This window comes from Halichoeres trimaculatus, unplaced genomic scaffold (assembly GCF_033239565.1).
Source record: "Halichoeres trimaculatus isolate MK-OKI-2021-1 unplaced genomic scaffold, fHalTri1.1 fHalTri1_scaffold_15, whole genome shotgun sequence".
Lineage (NCBI taxonomy): Eukaryota > Metazoa > Chordata > Actinopteri > Labriformes > Labridae > Halichoeres > Halichoeres trimaculatus.
Window position 1 is genome coordinate 29,608,047 of NW_027437193.1, and position 25,387 is coordinate 29,633,433.

General features: G+C 40.2%; 1 protein-coding gene across 1 annotated transcript in view; it reads right to left on the reverse strand.

Moving 5' to 3' along the window:
* Positions 1 to 11,716: 11,716 nt before the first annotated feature.
* eif2b3 (eukaryotic translation initiation factor 2B, subunit 3 gamma) overlaps positions 11,717 to 25,387 on the reverse strand; it is a 47,976-nt gene continuing 34,305 nt past the window's right edge. The window contains exons 9-12 of the mRNA XM_074688760.1: positions 24,537 to 24,599; positions 22,532 to 22,680; positions 17,474 to 17,577; positions 11,717 to 11,939 (exon numbers count right to left, since the gene is read on the reverse strand). Of these exons, the coding sequence (XP_074544861.1) occupies positions 11,887 to 11,939; positions 17,474 to 17,577; positions 22,532 to 22,680; positions 24,537 to 24,599 (369 nt within the window). The 3' untranslated portion in view covers positions 11,717 to 11,886. The remainder of the gene's footprint in view (positions 11,940 to 17,473; positions 17,578 to 22,531; positions 22,681 to 24,536; positions 24,600 to 25,387) is intronic.

Here is a 25,387-nt window from a genome sequence, read left to right on the forward strand (position 1 = left end):
GATATTATAAGGACACCAACTCAAAGAATGATTCGACTCTTTCTTTTGAGTTTAAAGGTGAATTCTGCATGAAAAACGGGATCACTGACAGACCCAACTCCAAAAAAAAGTGAGAACCCTAGCCAAGTGAAAAACAGTGGTCTGATAAACAAATCAGACTTTTTTGGAAATGTATGCTGTGATCTGCGTGTAAGAGCAGGCTTCTTTTCAGCGCACAGTTTAAAAGTCCACTTCCATGATGGTGTGAGGACGTACAAATGCACATGACATGGCTGGCTTACACATCAATAGGGGCACAATTAATGCTGAAACATTTAAAGATGCTATGAGGAGGATCTGTTTTGATTGCAGTCACCTTGTGGCCAGGTGTCTTCGCACACTGTTGTAAATTACTTTTAGTGAGGCGTGAGTTTGTATTGGGATTAAATGGAGATCAGATCAAAACAAATTTTCTGTGTTCAAGAAAACTTTTTACTGGATACAATGCGCTGAGGTAAGGTATTTATCCGTACAGTTACGTAGAGCTACAGTTTGAGTCGTTGTAGCAGCCAGCTATATGTAGTGCTATCGGCAGCCCAGTGCTCTGATGTATCTGTAGGCTAACGTGACAACAAGTAAACACTGTCAGTTTGTGTGAAGTTTAGTAGCCATTTATATTTAGCGCAGCTAGCAGTCCGGTGCTTTAAGACATATCTGTGATGTGTAATGTTAATGAATCCTGGTTCTGTCCTGCCAGTCATCTACCAAACAGAGCTAACGTAACCTCACTCTTCATTTTATTGATAGACTCTCAAGTTTGAACAGACCACTGCAGAGTAACTGCTGACTGTGGGTTGGAATAGAAATTAGCACAAACAGTTTAGCCTCTGTGCTAGCCTTTAGCTCGTGCTCTATCTCTCTCCTGTTTATCTTTCTTCTGCTCTTCTGTCCTTTTTCTGTCTGACAGTTGGGCTCCAGTGTCCACCATCAATACAAAATTAATCACAGAAATTGTTTTAGCAAAGAAAAACACAGATTCCTCTTCTCACTACTAAACTTTGTCAGCTGGTGTTGTCATAGAGACCTAGATTTGCTGTAAATTGATCTGGTACTGGTCTACCCGATCGGGAAGCTAAGAAGTAGCAACTTAAAATAACCTGTAATCAGCAACATTGGCGGTGATAATCTCATTTTAAAGTGTGGATTACAATCAGGCAGATATCTAGAGACTTTTTCAAGTTCACTTTCAAACTCCTCACAACTCCTCACTCTGAGTATCTCTTAGGTTCAACTCTGGACTTACTGGTTTGAGCAGTCAAGTATTAGGTGCAATAATACATTCTGTGCAATATAAATATTTAAAGTATATGTGCAATAATTCATAACATATGTCCCTATTTTTGGTACCATATTCTTAACAAATGCCCATACTTATAATTTGTCGTTATATTAAATTTCAGGTTATACTTATGCTTTCAATTTGTAATTTCTTGTATTTTATAATTTCATGTTTCATACTTTCTATTTTTAACACTTTTTGAAGGGAGTAGCTGTAACTAAAAAGCAGTTTCCCCTTAGTATTTAATAAAGTATCCCTGAGTCTGATTCTGATCCTGCTAGCCAGACAATGCCTTTTTCAGGGGCCACCTTGCGTTTCTTAGTAGCACAATGCCAAACCACATTCTGCAACAACAGCGGGGCTCAATTAAAGAAGAGCCTGGTTATGCGAGGTCATGACTTCTTAAACACCTTTTAAAAAAACACAGGGTCATCATGAAATATAAAACCAACAAAGGCAATCCTGAACTGAAATCAGTTGCTGAAATTTGATCTTCAAAACGCAAGAAAGTGGTTTCCTAGACTTTCAAACATCCACAGAGTAAAGTTGTAGTTACAAGAAATGACGCAACACAATGGTGAAGTAATAAAAAAACATGCTCCCATCTCAGTGTTTAGAGCTCAAGAGAAGCAGGGACTATGGGGGCATGATGTGCACCATACCATGCTGCAACAAGTGCAATAAGGATGGGAGCCTCTGTGAATTAAACACCTGCTAAACACACTGAGTTAAAATATCACATTTCAAATCAGCAACGTTAGCGATTTTTTGAATCAAATACTGGATCTAAAGTGATTTGTAAACCATCAGATTGTTTCAACCAACATTTTACCCAGCACTCCGACAATTTGGGTTTTCATTAAACAAAAATCAGAACTTACCACTTAAGTGATTTTTTTAATATAAATGAAGCAATCAACCACCCTGATTAAAACAGGCCTGTCTTCAAGAAATAAATAAATAAATAAATAAATAAATAAAGAAAACCTTTTACCTTGGAATTGCAGAAATGTCCAAAGTGTTGCTCATCTTAAGGCCTTTATCTTCCATCTTCTGCGCTTATCATTTGTTTGCCTTGCATCATAAGAATTTACAAGGAAGTACGGTGGCCGGTAGGTGTTGACTGATTTGCAAACGTAACAATACGAATGCAGGAAGCAGAAGTTAAGAAGACATTTATCCTAACGAACACAAAAGATGTGTAGGTAAGTAAATTATTGTTTTCTTTTTTAACTTCAGTTATGATGAATATAGCTTTAATGCTTATTGTATTAATTCTTAAAGCTGAGAAAAAGATGACATATTTTTCCGGTAAATAGAAAAATATAACTTCTATAAAGGATATTACAAGGTGAGACCACTAGGAAGCTTAATTTATCACAGATGAAGCTAAAAAATAAAATAATTGACTTACTTTCACAACTTCTCTGAGTCCATTGGGGTAACTTTCCTCTTAACTTCCATTGTGTTGTGATGTTTGCATTTGTGTTTTTGCTCTTGTATTCTTGTCGTAGCTTTTGCAAATCGTCTGACACCCACCGGCCACCGTAAGGTAGAGCTAAACGGTTGAAACGCATAATTACAGAAACATGTTTGACTTTGCTTTGCAGCGGGTCAAAATCACAAGGTGAAAGATAAGTATACCTTTCTACTTTTTCCATGACTGTCTGAATGGATCACTTTATGGAAATGATCAAAGAAATAAAACACATTTTTGATGAGGTCTTACTTTTTCTTCTACAGAAAACTGACGAGGCTTCAGAATGTACCAGAAACTGTAAATGAATGATTTGTGATGCATGTTTGGAGGAACAACAAAGACTGTGCTCACATTTAACATCACAATGAGATCTGAAGGCGACTGAGGTGGTAAGATGATCATTTTTTTACCCTCTTATTATGCTGTGTGTACTTATCTATGTGAGACAGAATTTCCATTATGCAAGCGGAAAAAAAGAGAAGAAATCACAAACAGACGTCTGGTCGACTCTTATCCAAATGAACAAAGAACCTTTTCTGATAACAAAACAGAATATTTGGCTATGAGCGGCTGGACTAGACAAATAAAGCTGTTTGATAAACACGTAGAGTTGTGCGATTGGGTGATAGGAGAACATAAACAGTGTACTCTAAATGAACCAAAACCCTCGGGCAACTTTTTTTGGTGTTTTAATTTAAAAGTTTAGGTTCCAGCAGCCATCTTCAGATTTATTGGCAAAAAGCCATTGAATGATATCCAGCGTCTTCAGTCTCTGTCAGTTTATCAGAATTCATCAGATATAAAAAAAAAAAGAAGAAGAGGCCAAAAGTTCCCTGGTAGCAGGGTGACACTGTGCATTGAGCTCCTCTGTCAGTCTCCACACAGCGCTGAAGCTGCCACCCACAGACTCACACAAGATTAATTATGATAATGCATTTCTTTAGCCCTTTGTCATCGTAATGAATGGTTGCCTTTTTGGGGGAAAAACACACAAAACACAGGGAGAGACAGAGAAACACACTTTTCTTTAAGTCTTTGTTTGTATGCTTGTAACAGTGGTATTGTCAGACGCAGCTAGCAGGTGGTAAGGCAAACTCAGACCTGAGGCTCTGAGAGTAACACAGAGCTTCACGACCGCGTGTGTTAGCTCATCAAAGTATGAAACACTGCAATAAACTTTTCTGAAAAGCTCTTATCTTAACACTTTTTTATTGATTAAGAAATCTAAATTAAAAACATTTGTACAGAAGTGTGGCTTTGACTTTTAGTGGTTTATAATCTGATCTGTTTGCTGTTCTGGTAAGGTCACTGCAGGGCGTAATGCAGGTCAGCTTTTTACTTCTTCCTGCGATTTCATTGCAAAAGCAGTTTAAGGTGTGATCCCATCAACCACCCAGTCAATGTTTAGTTAATTAGCCGGGGCCTCCAAAGTGACAGACAAGGGTATCTGGCTCAGTGTGTGTTTTTGTGTGTCTCCGAGGTTGTTATCCCACACACGAGATCTGTGTCTTTTTGTTGGCTCGGCAACATAAGCAACTGTTGTATCTCTAAAGCTTGTGAAAAAGACTGTTTGTGTGTGTATGTATTCACGTGTTTAAGTTGGAGATGGGGTGCTGTGTGTGTGTGAGTGTGTGTGTTGGGGGTGGGGGTAGCATCTTGAAAGGTAATGTGTGGAAAAAAAAAAGAGGGAGGGAGGAAATTCATTTGTGGCCGGAGAACACAGAAGACAAATTGAGGAAGTGTTGTGCTAATGTGCAGGGGTCAGCAGCAAACACACACACACACACACTCACACACACACGCAGGTTTCTGACTGACTGCCACTTGGGTGGCCTCTCTCCCTCTCTCCTTCTGTAGCTCACCCACGATCAGCCCTCAAGCCATGAAGCCACCCAGCTACTCTACACCCCCCCACCCCCCCAACCCCATCCTCAGAAAAAAAAATAACCCAGAGCTACACCAACCACACCTATCACACATTTGTCTCCATCATCCACCTCACATCCACATAGGACTGTCAGAAGTTTTATGTCTGACCCCCTTCAGGATATGTCAGAGTGAAGCCGTCATGTCTTCACAGAGCCGGCGTCTGTGAAATCACTCAGCATCTTCAAAAAAAACTTTTAATTCCCTGAAAATTAACATCCTTGTTATGTTTCAGTTATGGCTTGAAGCTATATGATGTTTACACTGAGTTGAACCCAAGACGCCACATTTTTGTGGCTTGCTGCTTCAACGACCGGGAAAATCATTGATGTTCAGTGTACGGTTGTGAGCACAGATTTCATGACGTATTCTTTATCCTTGGAACGTCAACAAATTACTCATTTTTAACCCGTTTTGCCAAAGTGTATCACTGTCATTTTCTACTCACAATAAAAAAATCTCAACGTTACTCGTACAACATTTTCCACTTAAATGCTGGTACAGGGGTCCCAACCTTTACCATACCAAAGCCCCCAAACAGCATTTGCTTCTTACGAGGGACCCCTTTGGAAACCAACGGACTATGCTTTAAAATACGTAATGAAATGTCAACTTTAAGAATGTTTTTTCTAACTTTTATTCACTTTTCAATAATCACTACATTTGTTTAGAACAGAAAATTATTAACAGACAAAAGCCAGACTAACACAAGTAGAATGTTACAAAAGGGGAGAAGTGCTCTGTCAGCTCAGGTGGGATACTCCTATCTTACATGTAGTCAGCAAACAGGGGAAGAGCCTCAAAGTTGAGTTCAGTTTTTTAGATCGCTTTGTTAACAGGCTTAAACCACCATATCGAAACCACGGATCATGACATCAACATGCTGTAGTTGCAGCTGTCACACGAGGTGTGGTTAGGTACAATCGGAAACTTGGGAATCTGGTGATAACAGCACTTAACACATTTCTTGTTTTGGACAAATTGTAATTTATTTATTTATCTTCAATAGATTCTATTTTTTCACTTCTCCAATTTTTTGAGCCCCCCCTCCTGGAGGGCCCCAGGGGGCCACAGCCCCCACTTGGGAAACCATTGTGCTAGTGGATAACTTTGACAAAGATTTTGGTTTGTAAAAAAAGTTTCCAAGTTGTTCCTCTCACATGACATCATCTGCTTCCTGCTCCTTCCAGTAGAAGACATGGCAGATGCAAATTGTCCTGGAAAGAGGCAATTTTTTTTCCAGAAATGTCTTATGATTTTCCTCCCAAACATATTTATAATTATTTAATCTTTCAAGTCCCTAGAGTAACCCTCCCAGACCCCTACAAAAAAAAAATGTACCGGGGATAAATGTTTTTTTTTGCTCATGGGTTTTTTCCTGTGAGTAGCAAAAGTTGCCGGTGGGCATATAGCTAGTTGCTACTTAAAGGAAAACACTGCCTGCAGGATTGCTCATAATTTACTTATTAGTTGCAATTTTCTTGATTAAAAAGGAATTACCATAGCCAATGCCCATACCTACCACCCCCATTCCCCACACACATACCACCTTTTTTATTTATCATGATTATATTATTATTTTGTTTTAACTTTTATTGTTATCTCCTTCGCCAAGTAGGTTATGTTCTTGGGAGCGTTTGTTTTTCTGTGAACAACATAACGTAACAAGTAGATGACATTTTCAAGAAATGTTCAAAATGGAATAAGGAAAAAGTGATACAACTTTGAAGGTGATCCGGATCACCGTCTGGTTCCAGGACTTTTTTAAAGTATTCTTTAACATTGTGAGATAGGACTGTTTTCACCACATGTGTATGTAACTCCACCATAAATGGTCGGATTGCTTTGCAAAACAATACAAGACAAGGTCACTATAATTTCTGACAGATGTAAAAGTACGATCCAGATCCTGGCAATATACTGGATACTAAGATCCAGAATATGAAATATGCACTGGGTCAAGATAATTTCCAACACTGTCAGGTAACAAATTATTGTACAAACCTGCAACTAACACCAAATTGTAGCAGACAGCCTGCTGAAAGGGAGTATAACATTAAAGTAGGACTAAAGAGTTGGTGACAATCACAATATGCTTGGCGGAGGTCTGCGCTCTCTGAGTGATTTTCTAGTTGTAATGATTATTATTTCCATATAATTATTAGGTGACTCAGTGACAAGCTGGGTGACCACCAGCAACAATTGTTGCCAGTCATAAAAATGCTAATTTTCTCAAAACAAAGTACCAAATGGAAAAAATAAATACATAATTCAGAGGGACTCAGCTGATAAAATTATAGGCCTTACAACTCTGAAAAACACTGGACATAAATGGGGTAAATGTTGAACATACAGCTGACAACTTACAGGAGCAAGGTTTAAGATTTCTACTAAAAATGAGAAGGCAGTGTTCAACACGCTGATGTTTGCTCTACGGTACAGATCAAGTTTATGAAACCACCGCTTTTTTAAAAAACTTCATTATTGACGGTCCACTTCTCTCTTCATTTATCAGTTAAGACTTTACAGACTTTACTTTGGACTCTTTTTATCACAACCTCCGGGAGTTCTGGAAATACTTGTCGCCAAAAAGACATTTTTGTCTTTGAACAAAGTCCTGAATGTGTATTTCCTCCGTACCTTGGTGCTGCTTACAGAAACTTCACAGCATTCACCCCTGATTCATTTAGTTTGTAGAAGCTGTATAAATTATCTTCAAAGCACGACAACATCAGTAACATGTTTGTGATCAGTGTGAAAATAAACTTGTAGTTTTGGGAAATCTGAGCTTTCACGACCAAACAATCATCCAGACGATATCAAGATAAAATATCCACAAGTGTCATATTAAATGTTTATCTTGACGGAAAGCATCAAAACTCAACAGCCACTTGAATTTCTCCCAATCTGTTTTGGGTCCCTTCCCAGACTGGAAAAAAAAAAAACGCTGATGTGAACAAGCCGCTCAATCCCCAATGCTCTGTCAACTTTTAGGAAATTAATGTTCGAAATAAGTGATGTCTTCATAATTCACTCTGCACATAGACAAAAGGGAACTGCACACAAGACTTCAGCACAAACACACCACAGAGATGAAGAAGCAATGTGCTCTGACGCTGTGGGAAGACGCCAATTTGAAAACTCACGACAGATTTGTGAGGGTATCATTATCTTTTGTTGCTACATTTAATCCTTGATCAAAAAAAAGTTTTGTGGTGGAGCCAGCAACACGGTGAACTGATGATAATCTGAGCGTGAAATGTTTTATCTCACAGATCACTTCTCTGTGCTCGGTTAGACAGATTTGTTCATGAAGAGATGAAATCTTTTTCAGGACTGTCTCAAAGTCTTGCAGGACTACATCACCGAGGAGCGACAGACAGACGGACTGATACATGATCCGTGTCTCGACATCTGATCCACACATCTGCAAAGCAAACATGCACGTTTGTGTAGGCGTGCATGCATTCACTCAGCGGGGTGTGAGACAGCATTGATTAGTTTGTGTGACAGAGGCTTAACAATAGCCACACACACACACACTCACTCACACTCACAGGTAAGCCTGCACACATTCACACCAGCAAACACATGTATGTGCTGGGAGGTGGGCGCAGCCATGGTGGCGTTGTGTTGAGGGGACTCAGGGGTCTTTGTAAAAATATACAAACCTTTACCCAAACACACCCAGCTGCCAGATCTCATCATGTGGTTGAAAAGAGAGGTCAGAGTGTGAGAGCGCTAAAAAGGTTAACATAGCCGAGACAAAGAGCATGGACACAGTCAGCCTCAGCTCAGGTTTACACCACTTTTAGCTTAAAACTAAAGAGCCAGATGTAGAGTTTCACCTTCCCACAGAGCCACTGTTTTAGGCACAGAAAACTGATCACCAGGTTATGAAACAATAAGAGAAGTCCTGTTTGTAAATGAATGAACAAAACAGAAAAGTGGTGAAAAATTAAGGATCTGTAAGTGTTATTGAGCACAATGGGACATAATGTTTAAAACCGCTGGAAAATAAAAAAAACTGAAAATATGAGGAAGCAGATTCTGCATCATAACCACATCTGCAGTAAACACACCAAACAGACCATTCTGCTGTGAGACTGGAAACACTGTATGAAGAATACTCTGTCGCAGCTTGTCCTTTCAGTCACACAAATCTATTTATAAAAAGTCTTCTTGTAGAGAAAGTGATGATCAGGTGAAAGGATGTTTCTAGTTTGGCTTTGGTTTTAATTTAAAGCTGCTTCATAGAGTTTTCATAGAGGAGAGTGTGAAGATGTTTTGTTGAGTTGCACTTACTCTGACTGCAAATTGACAAAAATTTATAATTTATACAATAAGTCATAAATAAAAAGCAAATCAATTAAATATGTTATTGTCAAAAAGCTATCAGGAGTTTTGTTACAAAGTTGTGGTTTGAGCCGTATTCCAAATCCATACTACATTTCATCTGTTATGGTTTGATGCCTTATTATTGGGAATATCAAATAAAAGACCTTGATCATTTCCAATCTGGGGCACACAGGAAGAATTCACTGGACAAGCCAGCACCTGAGCAAAGTCAGGAAGACCTTTGTCACACATCAGACCTAGACTACAGTCTTCCCTGTTACTTATCCAATGTCCTTTTTATGTCAGGTTAACTTCAAACATCAAGTATTTCTCAGATGATGACTTGATGTCAGGATTTTATGTTCAGTCAAGATAAATGATGAAATGAAGTACACAGTCCAGATACAGCCCTTACTATCAGGATCCCACAGCATACTGCATGTGCTGAAAATGGTTTACAGTGTCCAAATTAAGACAATTTAAAAACTGCAAAAAACTGAAATCCTGGCAAATATTGAAAAATATATTTTACCAAAAAACTAAATGATAAAAATGATGCCTGAATTGCTTGAAAAGAGTTAAAAAGTTTGTCAACGGGTAAAAAAAATCGCTTGTTAAATTCCTTGAAATATATTTTTTTAATTAATTTATGAAACGGAACTAAAAAAGTTTTCTGACTCCTTTGGCAGTTTTTTTTTTTTTTTTACTTACCTCGAGCAATGAAATGTTGTTTTTCTTTTTATGTCTTGAAATAAGACATTTTATTAACTTTTATGTGAATGTGGCTCACATTGAGTCTGATAAGACTTTTGATTTTTAATAGAAATTAGACATGCACTTATCAAGTCATTCAGTGCCAGTTTCCTTAATATTTGGGGATCAGGGATCAGGGATTGGCCCATCCTTACATATGAAACTGATCTTATATACCTCTGGGAAGGTCTGACAGCCAACCATTGTTGCTTTTTGCATGGAGACCTAAAACTCAGGACACTTTATTGGTTGTTTAAGTTAAGAAATAATGATTTTATTGTTTCACTGGTATTGTTCAAAGATTCTCAATAGAATAAGATTGGAACATCGAGGGTACATGCTGTCAGATGTAAAAAAAATAAAATAAAATTGGTATTGACCCAAATTGGCATTGACAGGTCAGGCTTTTTAAAAATCGGTGATTGGCCAGAAAATTCTGCACCCCTGTCAACCCTTTTATGGAATTAGTCATGCTTTGCTTTTAGTTTGTGTTTTTTAAAGTAACGAATACTATATAAGCTGGAAAAATACCTGCTTTAGTAAAAACTTAACTTTATCATTTAGTACGAAAATTCATCATTTTGATTAAGAATGAGACCAGTGATGCATGATTTTTTTTTACCTTCGATACATGTGCTGTTGCAAATTGGCTTGAAAAAAAAAGTTTTCTTGCTGAACATTTTTAAAAATAGGTAAAGGAAACTGTTTCATTGTGTTTCAGACATGCTGAAAATATCTCATGCGTAAACTGATGTTGATTTGTGATATCAATATGTCGCGGCTCAGAAGAAGGTAGAAGACGTGGAGCCTCTTTGTCTATTTTAAAGAAAAAAAAAAAAGAAAAAACTTTCTTTTAAAGGAAAGTTACGTGGAAAGTTACAAATATCTGCTTTAAGAATCCTTTTATCCTAAAACCCACGTTTTCTCCAAAGTGAAAATACATACTTTAAATTTAATGACACTAAATGTCTGTTAACTACAGTTAATTTTAAGCTTATAACTCACATTTCACTTGATACACGCCTTCAAAACTGTGGTAAAGTACATGATTCAGGTGAACTTTTGAAGAAATAAAGGCCAAATCATCATGATTGTCTTACATTAAAAATAAGCACAGAAATAGTCATCCAACTGATAAAAGACAAGGCCGACAACATGACACCATAATCTCACAGGCACACACATAATCAGGCCACACGAGACAGTCTACATGACTCCTGCAAGGCCACAGACACAATGGGAAACAGAGGACCCTAAATCACAGACGTACACTGAGCCCCCCCCACAGACAGAGACAGACACACATCCCTGTCCTCGTCCTCTTCCTTCATGACTCAGGAACTTCAAACCTGTAATTTAAGAAATGCTCTGCTGAAGGAATGCAATAAATCCTGTGACAGCAAAGGAAGAAGAGAGGGAAAGAAGAGGAGGAAAAGGAGAGAAAAGTGTCAGGCGCGAGTCAGCTTCCTGCTCTGCCGTGTGAGTGTGTGTGAGGGCGGGGTGTCGGTGTTAACTGATACAAGATCAAGCTGGGTGGTCCGCAGGCTGCACATACACCATTTTTGTGTACAAATAAACTCAACCCCCACGCCATTGTGGTCAACCCTCCCACTGCTTTTTTTCTCCATCTCTGGTCCTCACAGCTGCACAATGTGCACGTGTAAACAGACGTGCACAATCGGATGTGTACGACTCCGTGCTCCTCCCACTCAAACAGGAGAGATGGAGTAACTGAGACCTGCTATTAGGTGTCAGTCATGATCAGATGATAACAAGTGTGGGGAAACTATTACAGAGATGAGCCAACAGCTGACAGTCAGTGAATCCCTGCCAACGTGATACTGGTTTCATTTAGCGTGTACCTCTGGGATAAAACACAACACAGGAGAGTCATTTGTGGGTTAAAGCATTTGTCTTTATTTGGACACAATGTACAAAAAAGCGTATGAGAAGAAAGCTGAGAGCCTTCAAGCAGCATCTGGTTAGTTAGTCAGCCAATGAGTTGGTCATCCTCTGCGTGTTGCTGCTTTCTGATTGGTTGGTGAGATGACGCCGTTTCTTCTCATGGGAGCTAGATCTCCATCAGCTGATCCGTTCCTACGATGACCTCGTTAGTCCTCTCAGCTAAAGAGAAGAGCAGAGACACTCTTTTAATTCAATTTATTCATTCCAGGCAGGTGTTAGTTTGACAATTTCAAGCTTGTTTCCATGAGATTACAAGTTTTTTTTGTTTCTCAAAGGTAGAGAAAGCTGTAACAGTTAAGACAAATTTTAATTTGTGTGGTATAAAGCAAAAGCTCTGGTTTATTAACAAAGAAGGTTTGATCATGTCAGACAACTGAAAAACTGTTCTAATCAATAAAAAACAGGACAGAAAATTCAGTGATGGTGTGTTCAATGAATAAAATGTAAACAGACTCCATTTTCATCGTGCTATTCAAGTCAGCAGACCCTGTGACAATTCATGTCAAATTTACTGTTTCACATACACATGATGAATACACCATGATTTAATCATTGATACACATTAACTAAGCCCAACCTCTGGTCTAAGATTATGAGACAATGCTGAAGTGTTAAAATCTGCTGTTTCTCAAGTGTTCGTTTCAGGCTGGCTCCAGAAGAACAAGAAGTCACATACACACCAGGCCAAAACAAAGCTGTTTTCAAAGCAGAAATTAAACCGTTTAGAGCCTGGAGGATATTCAGGCTCCGTTTACACGACAATGTTTCATCTAAAAACGCTACAACACAGTGAAAAAAATCTGCGTTTACACGGAAACGCTGTAGTATGCACGCCAGCCCTGTAGTTGGCGCTATAACTGTCTTGTCTGGACACCGCTTTTGGTAGATCTCCACCAAAGTAGAGTTGAGCCGATCATCTGGTGTTTTGGTAAAAACTAAGAGCAGAAGTGGAGCAACAGATGCACGTTTTGTTGAAAGATGGTCAGCAGATTGAGCAGCACTAGCACAACACAGTAGTCCGCGACAATCGTAGCAACAGTACTGTTGGACTGTTGTATGCACTCCAGCGGATTGGAGTGTGACGTAAGCGGTTTCACTGAAAACCGCGGCTTACTGTTTACACGGCAACAGTGGCGGCAGCGTTTCAGAAAAATCTTACTCTGGAGGCCGTTTTCAAAAGTTTGCGTTTTAAGGTCAGCTATAACGTCATTTCCGTGTAAATCCGAGGCTGAAACGCAACAAAACTTTTGTGTTTCACTCTAAAACTGGTGTCGTGTAAACGGCCCCTAAGATTGCCAGATTGCCCAATCAGAGGCAGAGCACAGCTCACGTGACTGATGGGTGCCCTCCAAGCCCCCATCACTTCCAATATGACCGTGATAGCCAAATTGCTTCAAAAATCTGTTTCAGAAACAGACAGGTGACGTCTGGAAGACCACATCCATTAATTATATAGTCTATGACATTAACATGCTGATAGTTTGTAAACCCTGGGGAACTCTGACACACAGAACCACCAACCACCCAACTGAGAGATGACCTGCTCTTCCACTTGGCCTCAATCACCTGAAATATGCAACATTTTTCCACTTCCACTTGAAGGGATCTCATCCCACAAACAGATAAAATGTTGCACCATTGTGTGTGAAGAGTTGCGTCATAAGAGCATCTTTTAATCCTTCTGTATCATCATCATCATATCTTAGTTTAGCAGCTGTTTGAGGTGACACAGATCTCACCCTGTCTCAAACATCATGACAATGACTTCTGTGTTTCTGTTTCCAATCGTTGAGACCCTCATCTGTGTTTCAGAAACTGCTGTCGGTGTTAAATATGAGTTTCATGATTCAGAGACGGTGCATTGGTTTTATCCATATAGCGCATAAAACATGGATGCAGTGTATGTAAATGAATATTGTGAAGCCCAGTGATGGTGGGAGCCATTTTTAGAAATTCTGACTCAATGTGGAAACAGTAAGAGCACGCCCACCTGTCTGTGAGCTGAGCCCTCAAATTAGTAAATTGATTCATAACTTTTCATCTTAATAAATTCATATCAGATGTGTCACATTCAGATCCAACCCTACTACACAGTGAACAAATAAATCGATGAGCTGGGGACCAAAAATTAACTTTCAGGCAGGCTGTTCACGTTTGATTTTGTACTTCAACAAAAGACTTTTGGAGCCAGCCTCTAGTGGACAGTCAGAGAAATGCAGCCTATTGGGTTTTATCCCGTCAAGTGTTCAGAGAGAGGATGCTACAGAAGTTATCTTTTAAGATGAGGCTGTTTCTGGCATTTGACGCCTGTTTTTGACACATGTGCCTGTTGTTTTACTTGAATACATCATCAAGAAGAATTTTCCACACACTATTTCCTGTCTTATCTATCATAGATGCAAAATTTTGAAGCTCTGATGCCTTTTTTTAATAGAATACAAAAAAAGTTTTTCCTGAGTACTGCTTTCTTAGGTCATGACTGAATGGAGGACGACAATGTCTGCCTGACAGGTTAGGGTTAAATGTGATGAGAGATGAGTAGTAAATCAGCTACAACATAAATATTCTCTGTGCAGTGCAGGTATTAGTAATTAGTGTGTGATATCTTTGGTGGCCCTGGCTGCCACAGACCAGACTGCCAGCTTCTCCCTCAACCCAAAGCTGGTTCAGCAGGAGGAGAGCTGCTGCTGCTGCTCCTCCCTACATCCCCACATCCCACCGTTCCCTCCAGCCCTCCATCTGCGAGCATCTATGTCGATCCAAAGCAAACGGTGGCAGCGAGAAATGTTCCGTCCACACAGACAGGTTTTGGTGTGAAGGAATCTGTTGCTCAAAACGAGTTTATGCTCTGCTGTGTGGAAGGGAGCACAAATGGAGCATGGGATCGCAGGAGAGGGAGGGATGGGAGCGAAGGGAAGGACTGGTTTCTGGTTTGGGCCTGTTGATTCATCAGGGACTTACTGAGTGCTTGAATGTTCTATGCCTCATATTTAAATTTGCATCTTTATGGAGAAAAAAGCAGTTCATGAACATGATGGGGTTGAGCTCTACTGAAACAAAGATGGCGGTCAGTGAAGAGGGTGCAGTATTTGAAAAGAATATAATGTCTTCTTAATGTGGAAGAGGGTTAGAAACTGGGCATATTTGGATCTATTGTATATCTTTTGAATATGAACACCTGACAGACATGCGTCTATATGGCTCTGTGTGTGTGAGTGTGAGTGTGTGTGGCTAACTGGCAGGGTGGTCCTTAGCTGCTAACAGGCTCAGCAGTAGAGTGGGTGTGTAATGTCTTTAGCAGCCTAAGGTTAAACAGCTAGATTGGTGGCAAGAGACAATACCGTGCTGTCTTACCCTCTAAAGGAAGCTTTGTAATTAGTGCGATAGGATAAATAAATCAGTTTAATCTGAGGGTTTCAGCACAAACTGTTGAGGCATGTTTTTAAGTAGATAACAGAGGACTACTTGTTTTTTTCTCTCATTAACAGATATCAACATGTTAATTCAGGGTATTTGCTAAAATCCTGAGGTTGATTTCAATACCTTTTTAAGACTTTTTCAAAAACCTTTAAAAAAGTTTGAAGACTTTATCGGAACTTTCAGTTACATTTTACAGAAAATGATGTAAGCTGAGGAGGAATAAAGCTTGAAAGAACAAATGAAACTAAAGGCAGGTTTATCCACACTCCCAGAACAAGAAACAGCAGTTATTCGAGGCCAACTTGCTGAAGAAAATGAGAAATTTTTTAAACATTTTTAAAATTTAGGACACGTGCCGGAGATAGTGCAATTTGCTTTAATGTTGTATTTAATTTCTCTTTATAGAACTAGAAATGACGTTAATTTATAGCTGGTGTTTATACTGCTCACAATCCTTATTGTTGTATTTTATTGTAACTAGAGTCTTTATGTATTTTTTTATTTTATATTTTTTTTTGTATTTTTCTATTGACTCCATCGATTTCTGCTGTTAACACAACAATTTTCCGGTTTGAGATCAATAAAGTAACTCTATTCTTTTCTATTTTAGAACTTTATCGGCTGAATATTTAATGTCCCAATCAGGGGACAGCTGCAAGGAGGAAAATAAATATTCATGGATATTTTTTGGGTCAAAGCTTGAATACCTATGAAACTTAACACTTCATAAAACCACAATTGAGACTTTTTAATACTTTTTAAGGCCCTTAATTTTCTCAAAATTGATTTATCAACTTTTAATACTTTTTAAGACCACGCGGACACCCTGTAATTAAAAAGCTTTTGTTGACTCTCAGCTTCTGTTTCAAACAAGCTTATCAAGATCATGAAAAACAATTGATTAAAAAAGCAGAAAAGTGAAACATTAAAGGGTTGTCTTGGATACTTTGAATTCGACCAAGGATGAATTGGTAAAAACCACCATAAGTATAAAAATGTCAGGAACTCATTATTCAGCAGTCATGTAGGAGCATGTTGTCTGTATTCAAACTGACAACAGGAAGTAATGTGACACTTTCTAAGTCCTTACTTCTCTATAGAAGAACCTTTAATAATGTGTCTTAAAGAGACAGTACTGCCTTTATCAAATGATAATGGTATTCAAGATAAAGACAGGCTAGAAAAATATCTGCGAGAAAGAACCAGAGATTTTCTCTCCATCAGAGACACATTAGTCTGAACTTTGTGTTGGTGTGTCTGAACTTTGGCTTTACAGTGCACGCAAACCATTATGCAGCTCCAAGTTTCCAGTCTTCAACAACAAAACAATGGCGGCACAGTCAGAAAACTTTTGTCATAAAACATCTGAAGCCAGATCAGTTTTGTCGCACAGATCGCTCAATTGATGTTCCAAAAAGCCTCAAAGCTTCGGACACTTTTAGAGCTTTTAGCTCAAATTCACACTGCTGTTACTTAGAGCACCCCGTTGTTCACTCAATTAGGCTGCTCAGCCTGGTAGCAGGGCTCGTTCTTTCTCTATACATGTTTCTGTGAGTGTGTGTGTGTGTGTGTGTGTGTGTGTGTGTGTGTGTGTGTGTGTGTGTGTGTGTGTGTGTGTATGTGTGTGTGTGTGTGTGTGTGTGTGTGAGTGCTGGTTGTGGCTGCAGGCTGCTGCTGTTGAATTCCGGGTGGTCCTGTTCTGGCCCTGCTCTCTAACCTCTCCATCAATGTGACACACACACACACACACACACACACACACACACACACACACACACACACACACACACATAGAGCACAAGCTTTGGGGACAAGAGGATTAAGGAAAATAAAAAAAAAGAAACTCTGACAAATCTCTCTATCACACAAACTTCAGATTTAAGAAACTTTCCTGGTTGGCTTAAACTCTTGGCACTGACGAACAGATACCACGCGCATACACAGGCACACATACACACTCAAGCAGATACACACTACACCTTATATGAGTCAGCCATGGGGAAGTGCTTCAGTATTATTCATAAAGACATATTGTATAAGTTGTTATTTTGTCGGATCTTTGATGAGTTCACCTTTTTTACAGATAATATATGGATCAACCTTAGTTTGTTTTCCTACATTTAAAAGCTTCAAACACACTTTAGGTTTCACTTTTAGCTATTTGGTTTTGAGACATTTTCACAATAGGATCCTAAAGAAAGTATAATCTTCAAAAACGCTAAGAATAAAACATATTGTGTGAGTGTGTGTGTGTTTCTGTCGGTAGAACTCACCCTCTGGTTCAATCCTTTGTCCGTTCCCCACCAGGCAATATTTGAGGTCTGCTCCTCGTCCGATGACAGCATTACTGCAGATCACGCTGCCCTGGATATTACACCTGGAAACCACACAAACAAATAACATTAATCACATTGGTTTTTATCGTCTTTCTACAGAAGTGGCTCCAAACCTTAACCTTGTTAAACACTCCCCACGGAGCCTCGGACAAATCTGGCTTTTCATTTAAGTCCTATCTGCGTACCTGAGATGTTCCCCTCTTCTGTTAAATGGCTCTCACTTTCAGCCCTTTGGGTCACTAAAAACTTCTTTCACTCTCACAAAAGGAAAATCACTCATGTCCACATCGAGGTCATTAATTGGCTGTGATAATTCAAATACATGCACATCTAAAGGTCTAATACACCTTGCCTTTTCTGCCTTTATTTAAATTTCTTTTTTAAAACTTTCTCTTGATGTGTTGATTGAGCTTCATGGCACAGAGAGTAAAAAATCCATCTGATTATTCAATCAAAAAACCTTCACAGCCGTACACAAACTCCAAAAACACTGAGCTGCTTCATAAATTCCTAAAAATGGTGAGCCAGTGGCTCATTTCTGCACCGACTGATACTTTATAAACTCCACAGTAATTAAAGAGTAATATTTTGCTGGGATCCGCTCGGTTTAGTCGAAACAGGATTTTCCGACTGCGCTGTTTATACTTTGACCCTGCTGGAGATTCAAAACATGTTTATGGTTCACATTTTGTTTTCGAGCTCGTAGCTTCTGTACACACTCATACTGGGAGCTGCCCAGTGCAGCCACAGCTTTCTTTCCACTGCTGGCTGTAAAGCTCGGGGCCGTACTGGAGGCTCCTCTGACAGAAGCAACATTCAGCCCGTCAGGAATCCTTCCACCTGCTCCGACGGCTCGAACATATCAAATCAACCGGACTTAATGACACAACATTAGCATTTATATTAAAGAACAGCAGCCATCCAAGCTGTTTTTTTTCTGTGTATGAGTGTGAGTGTGTGTGTGTATTAAAACATTGTTGGCTGTGCTACACCTGAGCCAGCAGTGCCAACCCACCGAGCACGCTCACATTCGTCCAAACCATCACCATAAAATTCTTGGAGGGAAGACACAGACAGTCTTGACACAGACAGTGTGTGCTGTGTCGGCTGACCGTGGAGGACGTGTGTGTGTGTGTGGGTAGGACAGCGTGTGTTTCAGTAGCTCGGGGAGCCCGGTGGAGAACACATGTTGGTCTTGCCCGGGCAGTGACGCACACACACTTGGCCCTCAGCGCCTCACACACAGACAGGTTTGTGTTGGCTCATTCTATTCAGGTGGTTAGGCCTGCAGGGAGAGGGAGGAAGGAGTGTGTGTGTGTGTGTGTGTGTGTGTGCATGTGAGTGTGGAAGTGACTACCTAGGAGGTGGCGGTGGTGGTAGCTGGTGATGGGAGATTACAAGATTCAAAGTTTTGTAACATTAGAGAGGAGGAGAGAGAATGAGACCACCAAAGAAGCCTTGGAGCTGAAACACCACTAATTACTAACACCAGGGCTCCTCCTTGCCATGACCCCCCCACCGCCAATCCTCCCTCCCTCCCTCTCAAACACACAAACACACACACACACGTCAACCCCCACCTCCTGTGCCAACTCCCCCTGTAAAGTTGACCCCTACTATCCCCCTTCCCAAACACGCAGCGCTTTGTCAACAAGTTCTGGTCAGCTCCAAACAAAGAAAGCAGAAATGCGAGGGGTTTCTGCGACATGGCCGGGGTCTGCTAATCCCCTAACACTGGCTCTTTCTTTCCCTCTTTCTCTTTCCTTCTTATGTCCTCAAGAAAAAAAAAAGAAAGAAAAGAAAAGAAAGAATTGCAATTTCTTTCTTGCGTGCTAGCTTGCTTCTTTCTTCCCTTCTGCAGTCTCTCCCCTTCTTTCATGTCTTTGTGCGTGCACCTACATGGGCATGATGAGGGTCCCCATGCTGGCTGGCTGGGGTCCCTGAAAGGCTTAAGAGAGAAGAGATAGAGAGAGACACAGAGCCAGGAGGGAGATGGCGTCGAGGTCTTGATGGAGAGAAAGGAGAAGGAGGAGTAAGATATTGAGATAAAAGAAAAGGAGCCTGTGAATCAACCAGTGCATTAAAGTACAGACTGGAGACCAAGACCAGTCTGTTTCACAGTTTCTGGCTGCGACACCAAGCAGATCAATCTACATGTTAATTCTACAGTAGCTGTTGCCACTCTCCTCTTTTGTTGCAACAAAGCAGGGAGTTTTGACCACTCAAACACCGACAACATGTGACAATCAGGACGTTCATGCAGCATCTCTGTCGGGTCTTTTGATGTATCAAAATAAAGTGCAAGACAAGGCAACCTGCCACAATCCTCTTTTTGACGCCTCAGTGGAGTTACGGTTTCCTTTTTCATTATATTATTTTTCTGAAGAGATCATTGCATATTTTTTTAATTGCAGACGAGGTAAACATTACTCTAGGGTTTGTTCTGAGTGTGCGGTCATACTGGCCATCCAAACCGTGCCCTGATTAAGCACGATTGACCCCCCTAGCGCTGTTCCCATAGACTGTATAAAACATGGACGTAGTCTCGCTGACGTCACCCGTCTGTTTCTGAAGCAGAAAATGAAGCACATCATCTATAGCGGCCATATTGGTATAAGCAAGGGCTTTGCCTACAGCCATAGGGTGCCTGTCCGTCATGTGACCCTCAGCTTTGCCTCTCATTGGGGGAGCTCGCGATCTTAATATCCTCCAAATGGCAGTTAGAAATAAATTCCCCCCCGTACAGTGAGTGCCAGAAGTAAAATTAGCGACTCAGACAGGAGATGTTTTTTGAACCAGGCTGTAAATAGGTTAATTTCTGCTTTGAAAATGGCTTTTTTTTGGCTTGGTGTGTATGTGACTTTTGCTACTTCCAGAGCCAGCCTCAAGCAAACACTCGAGAAACAGCAGATTTTAGCCCTTATGCACTGTCTCATATACCCAGACCGGAGGTTGCCGCTTGGCTGTTCCCCAGCTGGAGAGTACGGCCAGCGGTCACATTACTCCAATATGAACAACACTTTAGCAGGTATCACACACGTGCATGACCCTCCTACATCATCGTGAAGCATCTGTTTACGTGACGCGCAATCTCATCAGAGTCAACACACAGACAATTGTAGCTCCACCTTCTGAGAGCAGAGCGGTTCAGTCTGACACCCATACGAAAGGGTTCCAAAAAAGTAGGTTGGCTTGTCTCGGTTTTTGGGGATCTGTCCCGGGATGAGTCAGTGGAAACACCGCAAAAAGTGCGCTGTACCGAGACAAACCGAACTGGTCTGCTTGGTGTAAACACAGCTTTAGACTTATGGTAAGTCGTTTTCACCCAAAACAGCCCTCTAACACCCCTGCTTTGTTTAAAATGATTGTCCAGACATGCACTTGCAGTGATCATACGTCATGGATCACGCGCGCTGTCTGCGTGCTTGTGCTCGTGCATGAAGTAAACCGTGCTGAGGCCAACCTCTCCGAAGCATGCCAAAGCAGAGAAGTGAATCGTGCTCAAGCACAGCACAGTTGTGGTCACACTGGCCATTCGAAACGTGCTTTAGGGCTGAAGCATGCTTAAGCATGGCACGGTTTGCCAGTGTGACCGCGTCCTCATCCGCCCTCCTACTCGCAGCTTTTTTTGTCACTTCAAATGTATGAGAAGCAAACCTGGGAAATTCCAGCAGCAGTGCTCCTCAAAATTCACAACTGCATGTCTCAAAGAGGCTCAAGAGATTTATATGATGAGGAAAACTGATAAAAAAGTGTCATAAATCAGAGGCTGGAGCCAAAAAATGTTTGAACAACACCAGATAGTTGGGCATGAGCTAATGTATCTCTGAGGTTGTAACACTTTCTTCTTCTTCTTTTGCTGTAAATTTAAGTTTGAAAAAGTCATAGAGCCACAAGAAAGGAAAAAAATTTGTAGACTTTGAAAGTTTCTGTTTGTATTTACAGCCAGTAATAGTTTAAATGCTATTTTCACACTTATTGAAAAATGATTACAAAAGGCTAAAATGCTCAGAATTACTTCAAACCTTACTTTCCTGCATCGAACCAGTCCACAGAATATGGACACATTTTTTTTAAATGCAAGAAATTTTAATGCTGATGCAGAAATAAAGGACTCAAAATAATTCAAACCAGGTTTAGAAAACGTGTCCCACCTGGCCTGTTGTCCATTTCTGTTTATATGAGTTAAGCTGCCATAAACACCCAAAGTCTGATGAAGGAAAATATTCCCACATTATGAGCCAATGATGCTAAAACATGATTAATAAATAAGAAGAACTAAAAAAAACAAATCTACTTAAGCAAAGCCTAATCCTGTATTTATTTTAAGGCAACATAACTACTGAAAGAGGGATCAAATAACCTGGATTTTAGCCCTGAAGGTGATAAATTCCATAAGCAGTGGGAGCGTTGGTATAGGCGAGTAAATTGGCGGCTGAATGAAATATATGGATGTTGTGTGTTTCAGTTCAGTTGCTGTGTGTTTGTTTGGAGCTAATCACTGCCTGGTTGCACACTAATAGACACATTGTTAACACAGCGCTCCCTGTTTGACCCCACAGAGCCCAGGAAACAAAACCTGTGACACCTCCTGTCAATGAACACACACATCTACAAGCATCTGCCCAACGCACACACAACTGTTTGAACACAGGGGCACCAAAGATCACTGCTAAGATGAAGCAATGAATGACTAACTGCACAAACCAATTATTTTGGGAGTGAATGTGTTAGCACATGCAGAGAAACAAAGGAAAAAGGATGTAGATAAATGATATTCAGTTCATGGTTTTCCTTGTAACCTTTATCAGATTCCTCTGCTCTGCCGGTTTGTACTGACAACACAAACCATGAACCACACAATCATCACAACTCTAATCCACAAACGTGCCTGGGAGGTAAAATTCCTTCATAAGTGTAATTAATGTTTTGGAAAAAGCACTTCAAAGTAAATATAATCAACAAGTGTGTGCATGTGTGTGTGAGTGTTCTTACCCCTCCTCGATGGTAACCCCGTGCATGATGATGGAGTTGGCGACTTTCACCTTCTCTTTGATGGTGGTGGAGTTTCCAATGGTGGATCTCTTTATGGAAGTCTTATCTGCCACCTGACACATCCCTCCGATGATGCTGTCTGACCCCATCTGAAGGCAAAGCCAACACACAGACACTGACATTACTGGGAAATAAATACAAAGACGTGCCACTTATAGGATAGATAAGTGTGAACTTCTGGGTGTGAGCAGAGTTTGAATACATTTAGTAAAACTACTCATAAAAAGGTATGTGGACACAAACAAGCACAGTTACAGGGCTGACTAATAGGAATGCACCAATCCCCATCTTGCTATTAGGCATCAGCTAGATCCAGCTAAACCAAGCTGGATCGCTGACACTGAGGGCCTTTGCACACTGAGTCTGTTTTTTTGTCCAAAATTGACGCACATTAAAAAAAAATTCAATCCCATGTTATGTCACTAACATTTGAACACTCACACTTCAACTTTTGTCCGTTATTTGTTTTTTTTCAGAACAGGTTTGATTTGGCCAGCTTGTTTCCTGGGTAGTTTGACTATTCAATAACACTGTAGGCTACTTTCAACATAAAATTCTCGCATTTTCAGACATTTTTTCTCTACACATTTCAGCCGTTGTTTAGATGATGAAGACCTGTGCACATGTGTGTGCCTGTGCGTGTGCCCATGCGCATAACTCAAACATACTGACAGCCGCTGCTCAGGATTATTTGCTTAATCACTGCTTGATGATTCCATTTGTCTTGTACTGCAACTTTTTGCAATAAATAAAAAAATAAACGCATCAGATTATGTGTGCAAGGTGTCTGTGTGCGACTTTTTTTTTTTTTTTTCACACTACGTATCCAAAAATTGCATCCAAAAAAAACAGACTGAGTGTGCAAGGACCTCAAGGCTAGCTATGATTTTGTCTACAGGGTATAAAAGTTTGCAATTGAACAGTAGTTTCTGTAATTTCAGAAGCATGTTTTTTTAACCAAACTGCCAGCAAACATTTAAACACTTTGTAGTTTGAATCAATATCAACTTCAGTAATTCCCTAGCGTTCATCAACATTACCAGTCTTATCCCAAAGTAGAGCATGCAGGTTATTATTTTAACACAAAGCACAGGTATGGGTATCAGGACTAGAGATGGGTACCTTTCACATTTGAAACAATACGGTACCAATGCCCATGTACCTGGCAATCGGTACCGGTACTCAATGGTACCATATTCGGTATTTTATTGTGTTTATGTGGTTAAAAAATACCAATTTGTTTAATAATAAAATATACTTTTTTTCAACTTAACATATTTATTCTGCAATGCTGTGTTCATGCCCAGCCTGGAAAATCACCTACTCTTCCACTCCCTCACAGTCACCTAAACATGGTACCTTTTGATTTTACATGAATCGGTACCCGCTACTTTCAACAGAATTTGGTGGGTACCCATATAAGTACCTAATTCGGTACCATAGACTGTATAAAACATGGACGTAGTCTCCCCAATGTCACCCGTCCTGTTTCTGAAATGGAAAATGAAGCACATTGGCTATAGCGGCCATATTGGTAGTGGCAAGGGCTTCGCCTACAGCCATAGGGCGCCGGCCGTCACGTGACCCTCAGCTGTGCCTCTTATTGGGGGAGCTTGCGATCTTAATATCCTCTGAATGGCCGCGTTAGAAAAAATTCACAGTAAAATTAGCGACTCAGACAGGAGACGTTTTTTTGAATCAGGCAGTAAATAGGTAAATTTCTGCTTTGAAAATGGCTTTCTTTGGATTGGTGTGTGTGACTTTAGGTACTTCCGGAGCCAGCCTCAAGCGAACACTCCAGAAATGGCAGATTTAGGCACTTCTGCATTGTCTCATATTCTTAGACCGGAGGTTGCCGCTTGTTCTGTACCCATCCCTAATCGGGAAAGGAAAAAGTTGGATCGATGCATCCCTACTGACTATGAACCTGCTGCAGTGTTTTTACCTGACATCTCTCAGAAATGACTGCTGATGGATGGACTGCTGGCTCCTCAAACAGCTTCGGGGCCTGGTAGAAGAAAACACAGAAAGCGAAGAGATGTTATGCATAGTTGTTCAAATAATGGAGAGGTGTTGAATAACTTGAATGTTCCTCTGGAGAAAACAGAGGGTGTAAGAATTTTAAAGTCAAAACAGGAAGAAAATGGACCTTTAAAGTGTCTGAAATTATAATATGGGATGTGCAGTGTGATATTTAAAGGAACAACTGGTCGAGAGATAATTTATTCAAGATCTTTTAATAACAACTTTTCTTAGGGGTGACAGCAGACAACAATGAATGGGCTGTACATGATGCTATTTAACCAATGAACCATCTAAAACTACAACATCCATCATTAAAGCATTAAAAGTTTTCCCACGTGCAAAATGCATTTTTTCCCTGACTTTTCTTTCTTTTACTCCTTTGTAAGTCAGGGTGAGTGAATATGAAGAAGGAGTGGGAAATCTTTGGAAAACTTCCGACAAATGAGTGGGAAGACCTGATGACGTCTTAGTCATGAGAGTGGTGTGAAACCAGCTGAGCAACACAAAGGAAGAGTCTTTTTAAGATATAAATGAAAAAGATGTCTGGTTGCTCTAGCCTGGATATAAATAAACAAACTGATCATAGCAAAGGTGTCTGTTGCTTTGTCTGGCATGACCTAAACATTACTCTGTGGTTTGTTCTAAGACTCATTGATCCTCCTACTCACAGCTTTCTTTGTCACTCCAAACAAGATTTTAGAAATGTCACGATTGCATGTCTCAAAGAGGCTCAAGAGTCTTATACGATGAAGAAGACTGATTAAAATCAGA